The sequence below is a fragment of the Setaria italica genome, chromosome I (assembly GCF_000263155.2).
Source record: "Setaria italica strain Yugu1 chromosome I, Setaria_italica_v2.0, whole genome shotgun sequence".
NCBI lineage: Eukaryota > Viridiplantae > Streptophyta > Magnoliopsida > Poales > Poaceae > Setaria > Setaria italica.
In genome coordinates, this window is record NC_028450.1 from 37,543,237 (window position 1) to 37,555,474 (window position 12,238).

A 12,238-nucleotide genomic window follows, 5' to 3' on the forward strand; every position below is an offset into this window, starting at 1 on the left:
CTATTTGAATTTGATGTCTCTCCATGCTTTGCTGTTTGCCTGCCATGCGCTGATGTGCCAAAGGTTCTGCCGGCTTCGTTTGGAGGGTCTGCTGGCCGCTGATACTGCAAGTCTTGCAAGCTTGCTCTAACTTGTACGCAAAACCCACTTCGTTGGCGTATTTCTCTGTCACCGTGTCCGCGGGAAAATTCCGAAAACATAATCCGAGCATTATCCCCGTCTTCCTCGCGCCTCTTCCGCCCCGAACGACCGCACCGCACCCTCCACCCCTCCCGCCATGCACTGCCTCGCCCCCCATTTCCTCCTCCCACTCCCCACCGCCTCGCGCCACGCGCTCCCTCAAACCCAAACCCCACCCCTTCCTCTCCTCCTCCTCCCCTCCCGCGCCTCTCGACTGCTCCACCTCGCCTCAGCGCGCTCGCCGTCCCGCGCCGCCGCCTCGGTCTCCGACGACGACGAGGATGAGGATGAGGAGGTCGACGTGGACGACGACGACGACGAGATAGGCATCCGCGACGCGGACGACGAAGACTACGATGAGTACGAGGACGGGGATGAGGGCGATGAGGAGGTGGTGGACGAGGAGAGCGTCGGTGAGGACGACGAAGAGGCGGAAGACGAGGATGGCGAGCGGGAGGATACCTCGGTGCGGAGGCGGGAGTCCGAGGAGTACAAGTCCCGGCGGGTGGCGAAGCTTGTCGCCGAGGTGCGGGAGTTCGGGGAGGACATCATCGACTACAATGAGCTCGCAGGGATCTACGACTTCCCCATCGACAAGTTTCAGGTATCGTTTTGGTTCCTGATGCGAATGTGCTAGCCTTGGTTCTCTACTTCTCTATTCGTTGAACTATCGGTGCGTCAGTGTGTGTCGGTATTTGACAGGGATTCGGAGGTAGTAGTGGTGCTACTCCGATGATGGGTCCCAAGTTAAATACAGTTTTGAATTGTTCGGAGGCCTGGAGCTTCCTCACACGTGTTAACTTGTAATGTTATTAGGTACAGAACTACAGATAGTTCTTCTATCATGTGTGCTGCCACACTTTTAATCGAATCATTCAAATTTGAGTTCGGAAAAAAATCGGGGCTCAATTTTGTTTCTGAGCCCTTTTATGTTGGATGGGCTTGGTTAGATGATAAGGTTGTGTTTTTTTTTCTGTGTTCGGACCATGGTTGTCTCATTCATTATGAACATTGCAACTTCTATCACTTTTTTCGAGAGAGAAAATGTCACTATTTTGACTAGCTTCTGATGGCATTGTTTGGGACGAGCTACTCTTGGGACTTTTCCTATATTAGCTATAAGTAGGCAACAAAAAGTCTGTCATGCCTTGATAAAAAATATTTTACTAATGTTGGAAATTGAATGGTTTAATGGTTTTCAAGTTAATTGGAACTGAAGTTGTGAATTACAATTAAAGACATTGGGCACTAGAATTGGAAGGATAATATATGCAATCCCATCCCCCTCTTTCAGTAATAAAACATCTGGGAGGCAGATGCAATTTTATGCTGCATGCAAATCTGAACATCGAGGAGTAATGCTTTCCATAATCATTAAGCACCCAGAGCATTATCCCAAGGTCCACAAGACATTATATTTCGTTTTTCTTACCCTGTTTCCTATCTTCTTACAGCGCTTGGCGATCCAAGCATTTTTAAGAGGTTCATCTGTCGTAGTTTCTGCACCTACAAGTAGTGGGAAGACATTAATAGCAGAAGCTGCAGCGGTCGCAACAGTTGCTAGAGGAAGACGTCTCTTCTACACAACACCATTAAAGGCCTTGTCAAATCAGAAGTTTCGTGATTTCCGGTAAACTGCTATTTCGTGATTCTCTTGCTTTTTGCAGGTTTATCACTAAATCCTGTGAAAATAACTGATGTGGAACCTTGTAAACCTCTGTTTTGTTGAAACTTTTTCGAGGCAGGTACTGAATACAACACATGAAATTGTAACCCCCATAGCTCTATTGGAATAAAAAGTAAATTTGTGAATAATATCTTATGAAACACCCCATCAGTTTATCTAGTAAATTCATTTTGACACAATTTGTTGTACAATTATTTCAGGAATACCTTTGGTGATCATAATGTTGGTCTTCTTACAGGAGATTCTGCTATCAACAAAGATGCCCAGATCCTAATTATGACGACAGAGATTTTGCGTAACATGCTGTACCAAAGGTATTTTATGAGTGATATATAAATATAATGACTGATATGGATTTCTACAAATATTAACTCTGCATCATGCTAAATATTGCAGAAGCATTCTATGATGTGATATGCTTACAGTAGATATATATTCAACTTTGTATAAAATTCTTGCCAGTTTTTCCCAAATTTTACATGCCCATTTTACAATATATACACAATTTCTTTTTGTACATATTTTTGAAGGTAATTTCTTTGGGAGATTCATCTTTTGCAGCTAGGTAGTTTTAGGTCGCAAGTTCTAACTGATTTTGCATTTCCTGTCTCTGAGATAACTCTTGACATCCTCTGTTTGTACTGCAGTGTTGGCATGACAGCATCAGAAGGTAGATTATTTCAAGTTGATGTCATTGTTTTGGATGAAGTTCATTATTTGAGTGATATCTCACGCGGCACTGTTTGGGAAGAAACTGTATGCTATTGTATTACTCATATTAATCATGTGTGTTCATGTTATTCGTTTGACTTAGCTATTTTCATCGTATCTTAAGGTCATATATTGTCCAAAGGAAGTCCAGCTTATATGCTTGTCAGCCACTGTTGCAAATCCTGATGAATTAGCTGGCTGGATAAGTCAGGTAATTGCATCTTTCATGTTTGATTATTTGTGCGCTGGTTTTCTTTACAGTGATGTTTATGCAACAATGCAAGCATTGCTTCCGACTGTGTTTTGTTTCTACACATAATGGTTTACCTTTGTTTGCTCAGCAATGCAAAACATTGTTCTATTTTCTGAACTATGGAAACATTCTTATGTCTGTTTCTTTGTAGATTCATGGTAAGACAGAGCTTGTAACATCAAACAAACGTCCGGTTCCACTTACTTGGCACTTCTCAAAGAAATACGCCCTACAGCCACTTCTTGATGGAAAAGGGAAGAAAATGAATAGGTATCACACATGCTAAGACTATTTTAAAAGAACCCAAATATTTTGTGAGACATGTAAAACTTCAATATCTATTTTTTCCTTGATATAAGAACAAAAAAAAAGAAACAAAATACTCATAATGCATTATACAATACAGACAACTTTCTTACTGAAATTCATATATGAAAAGGGAAACACTTTACAACTGTCTTTTCTTATTCTACCTATACAGGAAACTGCGAATGTCTAACTTTCAGAACTTAGCATCTCCAAAGAATGACTTCTATTATGTGAAAGGAAAGAGGAGACTTAGAGCAAATAAAAATGAGCAAGGTAATAGAAGCCCTTTGGACATATCAAAACAGGTTCAGTTGTCAAAGCATGAACTCAGTAATATGCGCCGCTCCCAAGTATGGACTAAAATCCCTTAAAGCTTCAGTTACTTCCTTCCTCACATAATAGATTTGAACTAGCATTCGTTTTCTAGACGAAGTTCAGTCCAATATGTGGCATGCCTAATTGATGCCATTTTCTTGGTACCTTGCAATTCAGGTTCCACTAATACGCGACACTTTATCACAACTTTGGGAAAGTGACATGCTTCCAGCTATTTGGTTTATTTTTAGTAGAAGGGGGTGTGATGCAGCTGTTGAATATCTTGAGGATTGCAGATTGTTGCATGACTGTGAAGCTAGTGAGGTTGAACTGGAACTCAGGAGATTCAAGATGCAATATCCTGATGCTGTCCGAGAAAGTGCTGTGAAAGGACTCTTGCGAGGGGTTGCTGCTCATCATGCTGGTTGCTTGCCACTGTGGAAATCATTCATTGAAGAATTATTTCAGCGTGGCCTTGTTAAAGTAGTTTTTGCAACGGAAACCCTTGCAGCGGGGATTAACATGCCTGCTAGGACAGCTGTGATTTCTTCTCTCAGCAAAAGAATAGATGCCGGGCGCCAGCTCCTAACGCCTAATGAACTATTCCAGATGGCAGGTCGTGCTGGAAGGAGAGGGATCGATACAGTTGGGCATGCTGTTCTTGTTCAGACTCCATATGAAGGGCCTGAAGAGTGTTGTGACATTATCTTTGCTGGACTTGAGCCACTTGTCTCACAATTCACTGCATCATATGGGATGGTTTTGAACCTCCTTGCCGTATGTATTTTTCTTTTGTTTTCATATGTTTATGCATATTTTCGTTCTTTCTCCAGATCTTTACCTAATGGGTTGTAATGTGCTGTTCAGGGTTCAAAAGTTACCCATAATCAGAAAGAATCAGATGATCTGAAGGTCAAGCGCTCTGGAAGAACTTTAGAAGAAGCTCGAAAGCTAGTGGAGCAAAGCTTTGGGAATTATGTTGGGAGCAATGTAATGGTTGCTGCCAAAGAAGAGATTGAAAGAATACAGCAAGAAATACAATACCTCTCTTCAGAAATTACCGATGAATCTATTGACCGAAAATGCAGAGAAGAATTATCAGAGGAAGATTATGCTGAGATTTCCCTTCTACAAAAGAGACTGAAGGTAATATTTGATAGCTTATTTGTTTTGATCAATGAAAGGTAATGATATACTGATCCATCCAATGGCTGACACTCCGCTGTTCCTCAGGAAGAGAAGCAGATCAGAAATGAGCTGAAAAAAAGGATGGAACTGGAGAGAATGGCTGCATGGAAAAATCGGTTGGAAGAATTTGAAAGTGGCCATCTTCCTTTCATGTGCCTGCAATATAAAGATAAGGATTCAGTTCACCACACTATCCCTGCTGTATTTATTGGAAACCTCAACTCGTTTGCTGATCAAAAGATTGCGAACATGGTGAGCTACTTTTCAAAAAACTCTGTAGGGCAACTCTTTTTAAGCTTTTTTGTAAGCATAGCAGAAGGAAAACCTAAATATACTTGCTGCAGGTGGAAGAAGATTCACTTGGTTCAGGCAAGCATAAAGCTGATACTGGGGAACAACTTTATTGCCCATCTTACTACGTAGCTTTAAGTTCAGATAATTCATGGTATCTGTTCACAGAAAAATGGATAAAAACTGTTTACAAGACAGGTCTTCCTGCTGTCCCTTCGGTTGAAGGGGGCACACTCCCTAGAGAAACCCTGAAACAGCTCCTTTTGCGTGAAGAGATGATGTGGGATAAACTTGCGAAATCAGAATATGGTTCTTTGTTAAGCATGGATGGTTCTCTAGACACATGGTCGTGGAGTCTCAATGTTCCTGTGCTTAATAGCCTTTCGGAAGACGATGAGGTTAGCACTTGCTCCTTGACTGTTCTGTGATTTGTGATGTTGTAGAGTGCTTGACTTTATTACACTGAGTTGATGATCCAATGTCTGTGATCATCTTGTCCCTTTTAGAAGGAACAATATGTATTTTTCATGAAATTTCACCACGTTTAACTTCCTGTAATGTCAAATTTGCTGCGGTAGTCTTCCTTTTTCATCTTTCTTATTGTAGGTTGTCAGCGATAAATTGTAATGGTAGATCCTAGGATAGGAGCAGGCGAGTAGTGCACCTCACCACTGGCAGTCCTATATCCATTGGTAATATAAAAATCAATCAATAATCTCAAATAAGCCATGTTCCACAACTGTTCAAATGGATAGTCTTCAACTTACCAGTCTCCATGACGCATACGAATGATTTCCTGCTTCCACATGCCATTTGATCATCAACAGGTTAGCAGCAGTTTTTTTTTTGGGGTAAAAGCTTCATCTGGACTCAACCCCGTTCTCTCTGTATATATTGGTTAATATTACTCAAATAATCAATGCCTAAAGTTTGGAGGCCCTTTTAAGTTTTAGTAGCTTTCTTTAAAAGTTAACTTCTTTTGATTAACATTCACAGGTAGAACGATTCTCCCAGGAACATCAAGATGCAGTAGAATGCTACAAGCAACAGAGGAGGAAGGTTTCACATTTGAAGAAAACAATCAAGAGTACTAAGGGTTTCAAAGAATTCCAAAAGATCATTGACATGAGAAACTTTACAAAAGAAAAGATTGAGCGCTTGGAAGCTAGATCCAGACGCTTGACTCGACGGATAAAACAAATTGAACCAACCGGTTGGAAAGAATTTCTCCAGGTTACCATGCATCTTTTCGATATTCGTAATTTTTTCCATGTATCTCTTTGTCGAATCAGTGCTATTCTCATATTATTTGAAGCTACAGTAGTAGATATTGTAATGGTGAGCTAATTGGCCCTTCACCGTTTATATACATCAAGTTCCTTACCATGTCTTTTCCTGATATTATTGCTGAACTACATTTTAGGCATATGAGCTGCTGTTTCTAGTGAACGTGTCCCCTCAATCCCCTCACACCCCCTTCTACCAATCATTCCCAATTTGGGCCCATCCAATGGTGCCTTGCTCGCTTACATCCTTACAACAGAAGTGGCACTTGATAGTTCTTAAGATTTGATGGTTTCTACCATATCTCCACATACATAGGTCACTTAGGGTGTTTGTGGTTTGGATAACTGATATTTGATTTGCATCTTGCTAGGTATATCCTTATACTTGCCATCAATGAATCTTTCATCATATATTAATTTGTGGGTCTCTATATGAATATTTACCAGATCAGCAAAGTCATACAAGAGGCTAGAGCGTTAGATATCAATACTCAGGTAATCTATCCTTTGGGTGAGACCGCAGCGGCTATACGAGGAGAAAATGAGCTCTGGCTTGCTATGGTTCTTAGGAACAAGGTCCTCTTGGATCTAAAGCCATCTCAATTGGCAGCAGTTTGTGGAAGTTTAGTGTCAGAAGGGATCAAACTTCGTCCTTGGAAAAACAGCAGGTAAAAAACTGTTCAGTGGCTTTTTTTTGTTTACAACTTCCTATAGTCTCCTGTTATATATTATGTTGATATCCTTTTTGTTGCCAGCGAGACTGGTTCATTTTGCTAGCATTTAATCATACAGATCAATGGTGCAGGTATCTGTCCCATGAGTTCATATATGCTTTCCACTGTAACTATTGAAATACTTCACTAACAAAGATATTGACAGCTCAACCCTGCTGTTGTACACTTGTACTAATTAGAGATGTCTATTCAAAGTTGCCATACACCACCAAGCCCCATTAAGTAGGGATATGCATTGTGCCACTGCTGACATCTTTAAAAGCTTTTGTTTACAAATTTATTCCTCGTGAGAAAATACGGAAAGATTGAGAACAGTTTCCAAAGCACGAGTTGCCATATGAGAAATTTGATGTCAAAGAATTACCAATATCCTGTAGGCTGCAGCCTTGGCGGTTGTTTCCTATTTAAAATTTTAAATGAGAATCCCTGTAGGCTTTAGTGCATTTTTAGCTGCATATGGTTGAATTTCGTTGGATAAAAATTCCTTGTTCTCTTTCTAATGATGCCCTGCATGACTGTTTGCAGTTATGTATATGAACCTTCTTCTGTTGCTACTGGTGTTATAAGCTATTTAGAAGAGCAGAGAAACTCGCTCATCGACCTCCAGGAGAAACATAATGTTAAGGTCTGGCATATCATGTTCCTGTTTTCCAGTGTTAGTCGACCAACTGCTGTCCTTTTCTCTACTGTTCTCATTTGTTCCTTTGAAAATAGATACCCTGCGAAATAGATGCTCAGTTTGCTGGGATGGTTGAAGCCTGGGCTTCAGGGTTGACCTGGAGGGAGATAATGATGGACTCTGCAATGGATGATGGAGATTTAGCCCGTCTACTCAGGCGCACAATCGATTTACTAGCTCAGGTATATTATGAGTCTGATCCTTTTATAGGGGAAAACAAGAATACAGATTCAGTATACCTGATGATTCCTGTGGATTTATCCTTTTCTTTTGATAAGCATTCCCATTTACACTACATTATGCCTTTTGCTTTATGTTCCAGATTCCGAAATTACCAGACATCGATCCGGTTCTCCAAAAGAATGCACAAATTGCTTGCAGCGTCATGGACCGAGTACCCATTAGCGAGCTTGCCGGTTGAAGGCCTGAAGCATGTAAGTACTACGAATGTGGGGTTTCTTTCTCTGGCCGCTCTTTTACATTTGTTATAGGTAGAAAATTCTTTGTTGTATCATGGCAAATTATTACCCGATATTAACGAAGATGTCATTTTCCAAGCGATTGATATCTTCACATCAGATTTTGTACAAATTTTAAGTAGAATTCTTTTTGCTCCTCTCGATATGGATCTTGTATAAAGAAATGGGCAAAAGAACCAATGAAAACATTGCTTTATGTACAGTCTGCAGCTAACCTATACCTCCACAACAACCAATTCAAAACATTGCAAACAATCATCATTTACACCTTCCCATCCATTCTATTCCTCGTCACTACTTGAATCAGAATCTGCACTATCCTTCATGAAGTGCGCTGGCAGGTTTGGAAATCTTGGCATGACCCTCTTCCTTTTGCTGTCTGCCTCTTCCGGTGGCTTCTGAGCCGTTGCTGGTTGACCATCGGTTGCTTCCTTCGTCACCGCTGCTGCCGTAGATGATGCCGCGGCAGGCGCAGCAGCTGTAGTTGGCTGTGATGCTGGTGGTGATGGTTTCTTCTGCTGCTGCAATTTCCTCTTGATGTCCACACATGCCTGATCAACCATACCCAAGAAGTCCCTCACCACGATGAACAGCTGAAGGGGATGCGCATTCCTGTCCTTGGTGGCACCCGCATGGTAGTACTCTGTTGTCTTCTGGACCAGCTCAAGTACTCTCTCCTGCTCTCCTCTTAGTGACTTTAGCTCCTGTTCTGCAGCCTTCACAAATCCTCGCAACCCTCTTGCTAATCCATCATCGCTGCAGGTCTCCAGAAGCCTCTTGATGTCTGTGAGTCGGCTGCCTAGAATTGAACACTCGCTGACAACCGCATCGTAGTCCACCATGGCTGCCCTCTTCACGTTGGCAAACTCTGTGCTGAGACCTCCAACAATTGGCAGCCCGAGGTTCATGTATTCATTTTGCCTCTCCTCACGTGATGGCCCCTGGCCTGCTGCTGAACTGCTGCCCTCGTGGCCAGACCTGGCGAGACTGCCAGAACGCCGGATACTGTAGTTGCGATTGATGGCAAGCCGCTTTCCCTCAGAGCGAACAACCTCTTCAACGACAAAGTGCAGTAACGAGGTGCTCCCATCAGTGCTCTTTACGTCGGAGAGCTTGCGGAGCGCCGTGAGGTTGAAGGCCTGTGCGTTGCCCCGTGCTGTTCCAGCATTCATCCTGTTTCCTGCCTTGAGAACGGCCTCGAGCAGCTTAAAGAACAGACCCTTCGTCCTCAGCTCCTGGCTTGCCAATTCCAAGGTCCGGAGCGAGTGCTTGAGCTGTGCAACCTCGGCGCCATAGTTCACCTTGAAAAGCAGTGCATTGACACGCGCAAATGGATTGGGCACATCAAGGAGGAGACGGAGGAGGAAGGCCTCAGCTGGGGCAAGCCTGTCAGGATTCCCAGAGAACTTCAGAATGGTGGATTCTTCTTCCTTGGAGATGTTGAGCCGTGAAAGCTTCTCCAGGACCTCGGTGCTGAGTTCTGTATGCCCATCACGGAGGGCGTCGATGATTTCGTCCCGCCCAACGGTGAGGGACTTCAGAATGATGGAAATGTTGTGCGATTTGCGCGGCTCAAGCAAGAATATTTGTTCTGGCGTGTTTGAGCGCCCAAGACCTGCCGAGGCTTCAGCGGAGTCCTTGGAGTCTGCAGATTTCGGCTTGCGGTTTGCAGCCGCAGTGCCGAACAGGGCCTCGATGATGCCTTCATCCAAGCTGGAAGCACATCAGAATTAACACAGTTAGGAGCTTGAAAATGGTCTAGATCGATTACAAAAAAAATGTTGGAAAAACATGGTTTTCAGAGAACAAAGTGATATCATTGTCAATCCATGTGAAATTGCTCGTGGCGTTGCAGTAACTAATAACGACACTCCAGGTCGAATTCCCTAATCATGCAAAGGGTTCCTATCATCCCATGACAAGCGAATGACAGACAATTCAGTGCCCATCTCGACCGAGGCTCCCGGGCATTCACACCCTAAAAGTTCCCATCATTGCTTTCTAACTGGGTAAGTATCTCCGTCCCCACTATGGTTTATACAAACAGTTAAAGCAATACACTCGTCATTTTGTAAATTGATTCTAAACACCCCAAAAAGCTTAGATTCGTTCTAAAAAGACAGATCGTAGAAGTTAAGAACAGCATTAATCTATCCACTAGTTGATTCTGTCAAGGTAAGGAAAATGAAATTCCTACTCGTTCAATGAAAAGCATGCTACACCAACTCCAACTCCAATACTTGTTCCACGAAATCCCCTATACCCGTTCTACTAGTACTAATAATTTCTTAATCGCTGAGCTGATGCAAGATAGAGAATGTGCTTTAGATAAAAGCAGATCCTGCCATCTGTCTTTGTCGCGGCTTGTATGTAAAGAACTCCAGATCCTAGAACATACACGCACAAAAAGGCACAGCCACGCCAGGATTTGGGCATCTGATCGATGATGCTGCGACATCAGTCCACCGAAAAAGCGACATCAGGGTTTGCGATCCCACCGAGGAACGTGCAGTGCTACTACTTTCTGGGGCGATTCTTTTTCATGCACTACTCTACTCTATTGAACCAAACAGAACAGAGCTAAACGCTGCTAACGAAAATCAATCTATGCGTTTTCAAAGTGCCGTGCCTAATTGATTCCCATGGTACCCCACCTGAACTCTGAAGTTCAGGTCCCTGATTGCACTGTTCATGCACTGGTATACTTGGTACTCCATTCCTATGTCCAGTCTCAGTACTCTGGTCCTACTGATCCTAGTGACATTTATTGTAGTAGTGTACTAGCAGCGAGTTCTGGTACCTATCTCGATCGTATAGTGCCGGTACTACGCTAAACAGAATGAGCAGCGGTGTTTAATTCAGGAGGGACTTACTTGAATGAGCCGCCGGTGATCTTGTCCCACACCATGGAGTGGTCGGTGGCCTGCACATTGACCTTGTCCCAATGCAGCGGCTTCAGCTTCGCCTGCTGCTCCCCGGCCCCAGAGGGCATGCCCGGCGCTGTCGGCGGCCTCGAGGAGGACGCCGATGCGCCTCCCTTCGGAGGTGGCGGAGGCGGTCCTCCTTTCTTTCCTCCGGGCGGCGGCGGTGGTGGCGGGGATGGGCCTTTGGGCGGCGGTGGTGGAGGCGGTCCGCCCTTCGGAGGTGGCGGCGGCGGGCCACCCTTGGGCGGTGGGGGTGGAGGTGGAGATGGACCCCTGGGCGGTGGAGGCGGGGGTGGCGACGCAGCTGGTTTTGGCGGTGGCGGTGGAGGCGGCGCAGCTGAGGCAGCAGCGTTGGATGGAGCAGGTGGCGGGCTTGCTCTTCCAGGCGGCGGTGGCAGCCCCGGCGATGCGCTTGGTGGGGCGGCGGGGGCTGGCGGCGGAGACGGGCGGGGCACGGAGTTCATGGCGACCGCCGGGGCCGGCGGACGCGCGTACGGCCTGGTGGCGTCCACGGAGAAGGACGACGAGCTGGAGCCAGCGCTGGGCGGGCGCAGCGACTCGTTGAACACGTCAGACGCGGAGTCCAGGGAGCCCACCGGGATGAGCGGCTCCTGATCTATCTTGTTCCTCCTCGACCGCCGCGGCGGGGACGGCGGCGACGACGTCTGCTGGGGCTCCGGCCACATCTCCACCCGCTGCTGCTGCTGCTGCCGGGGAGGCGGCGGCTGCGGCGGGCGCCAGCTCTTCCTACCCCTGCCATCGCCGTCCTTCTCGAACTCCCTCCAGTATATCGCGTCGAGCCCGTTCTCGTCCACCATTCCGAAGCCGCCGCCGCCTCCCCCTACCCCGCCCCGCGGCGGCCGCCTCGGCTCCCTCTCCGGCCGCTTCCCCGCGAAGGCGCCCTCCTGCCGCCCGTCGGAGTACCCATTCCCGTCCCCGGCCGTCAGCTCCTTCTTCTTCCCGTGGCGGAGGAAGAGGAAGAAGGCGACCCCCGAGACCGCGAAGCTGCTCAGCGCCGTGCTCACCACCGCCACCGCGATGTCGCTGCGCTTCACGGACGACGACGGCCGCGGTGGCGAAGACGACTCCGGGGCGGTGGCGGGCGACGGGGTCGGGGACACGATCGCCGGCGGCGGGGCGGGGAAGGCCGGCGTGCGGACGGAGGGGAAGGTCCTCTGGATGTTCCGCTGCGGCTGCGCGGC

General features: G+C 45.8%; 2 protein-coding genes across 2 annotated transcripts; one reads left to right on the forward strand and one right to left on the reverse strand.

The window, feature by feature from the left end:
- The first annotated feature begins 227 nt into the window (after positions 1 to 227).
- LOC101765455 (DExH-box ATP-dependent RNA helicase DExH15 chloroplastic) lies at positions 228 to 8,308 on the forward strand. Its single transcript, XM_004953850.4, has 16 exons — positions 228 to 784; positions 1,635 to 1,810; positions 2,068 to 2,181; positions 2,515 to 2,623; positions 2,703 to 2,789; positions 2,983 to 3,101; positions 3,313 to 3,490; positions 3,633 to 4,232; positions 4,323 to 4,601; positions 4,689 to 4,895; positions 4,988 to 5,332; positions 5,931 to 6,167; positions 6,668 to 6,888; positions 7,480 to 7,579; positions 7,669 to 7,815; positions 7,956 to 8,308. The coding sequence occupies exons 1-16, from the start codon at positions 278 to 280 to the stop codon at positions 8,052 to 8,054; spliced, it is 3,525 nt and encodes a 1,174-aa protein (XP_004953907.1). The 5' UTR covers positions 228 to 277; the 3' UTR covers positions 8,055 to 8,308.
- Positions 8,225 to 12,232, reverse strand: LOC105914864 (formin-like protein 16). Its single transcript, XM_012847936.2, has 2 exons — positions 10,986 to 12,232; positions 8,225 to 9,825 (listed from the first exon to the last, which is right to left on the reverse strand). Exons 1-2 carry the CDS (start codon positions 11,852 to 11,854, stop codon positions 8,394 to 8,396), a joined length of 2,301 nt encoding a protein of 766 aa, XP_012703390.2. The 5' UTR covers positions 11,855 to 12,232; the 3' UTR covers positions 8,225 to 8,393.
- Between the last annotated feature and the right edge of the window lie 6 nt (positions 12,233 to 12,238).